The sequence below is a fragment of the Bison bison genome, unplaced genomic scaffold (assembly GCF_000754665.1).
Source record: "Bison bison bison isolate TAMUID 2011002044 unplaced genomic scaffold, Bison_UMD1.0 scf7180017864264, whole genome shotgun sequence".
Taxonomy (NCBI): domain Eukaryota; kingdom Metazoa; phylum Chordata; class Mammalia; order Artiodactyla; family Bovidae; genus Bison; species Bison bison.
In genome coordinates this window covers 2,277,985-2,278,618 of record NW_011494836.1, presented here as the reverse complement: position 1 = coordinate 2,278,618, position 634 = coordinate 2,277,985, and the positions used below count along the sequence as shown (strand labels likewise).

The window sequence follows — 634 nt, the reverse complement described above, 5'->3', positions numbered from 1 at the left end:
ATGGTGGGCAAGCATCAGGCGCAGTCCCCAGCCGGCATGACCAGCGAGGTGTAGGTGCTCAGGGTGCTGAAATGGCTGTTTGAGCACCACAAGGCCCTGGACGAGAAGGTACCAGCCACCCAGCCGTCCTGGATTTGTACACTTGCTGCCTTGTTAGGTGGATGATGCACCTATTTATGTAACTAGTTGACTTTTGAGCTTCTTGAATTCTTGTATATACATTTTTTTTCTGTAAGAAGTCAGAGTTTTATATGGTTAAAAAGCGTTGCCTGCGTACATGCTCAGTCATGTCCAAATCTTTGCAACCCTGTGGACTGTAGCCCACCACTCTCCTCTTTTCATAGGGCTTCCCAGGCATGAATACTGGAGTGGGTGTCCATCTTCTACTCCAGGCAATCTTCCGGACCCAGGGATCGAACCTGCCCTCTTGCATTGGCAGGCAGAGTCTTTACTACTGAGCCACCTGGGAAACCCCCAGTTAAAAAGTATTAGTTGGCATGAAGGTCTCAAGATTTATTATATTCTGTATATCAACTTGCAGTTAAAAACTGGGTAATAGAATTAGTTTAGGATAACATTTTGTTCTCTCAAACATAGAATTTAAAGCTATTAACAACCAGATTTTCTTAACGTT

General features: G+C 44.6%; 1 protein-coding gene across 1 annotated transcript in view; it reads left to right on the top strand.

Annotated features, from left to right (window-relative positions):
• The window catches only part of LOC104994715 (liprin-alpha-1-like), an 87,638-nt gene continuing 87,004 nt past the window's right edge, over positions 1 to 634 (top strand). The window contains 1 exon segment of the mRNA XM_010848371.1: positions 1 to 50. Within this exon segment, the coding sequence (XP_010846673.1) occupies positions 1 to 50 (50 nt within the window).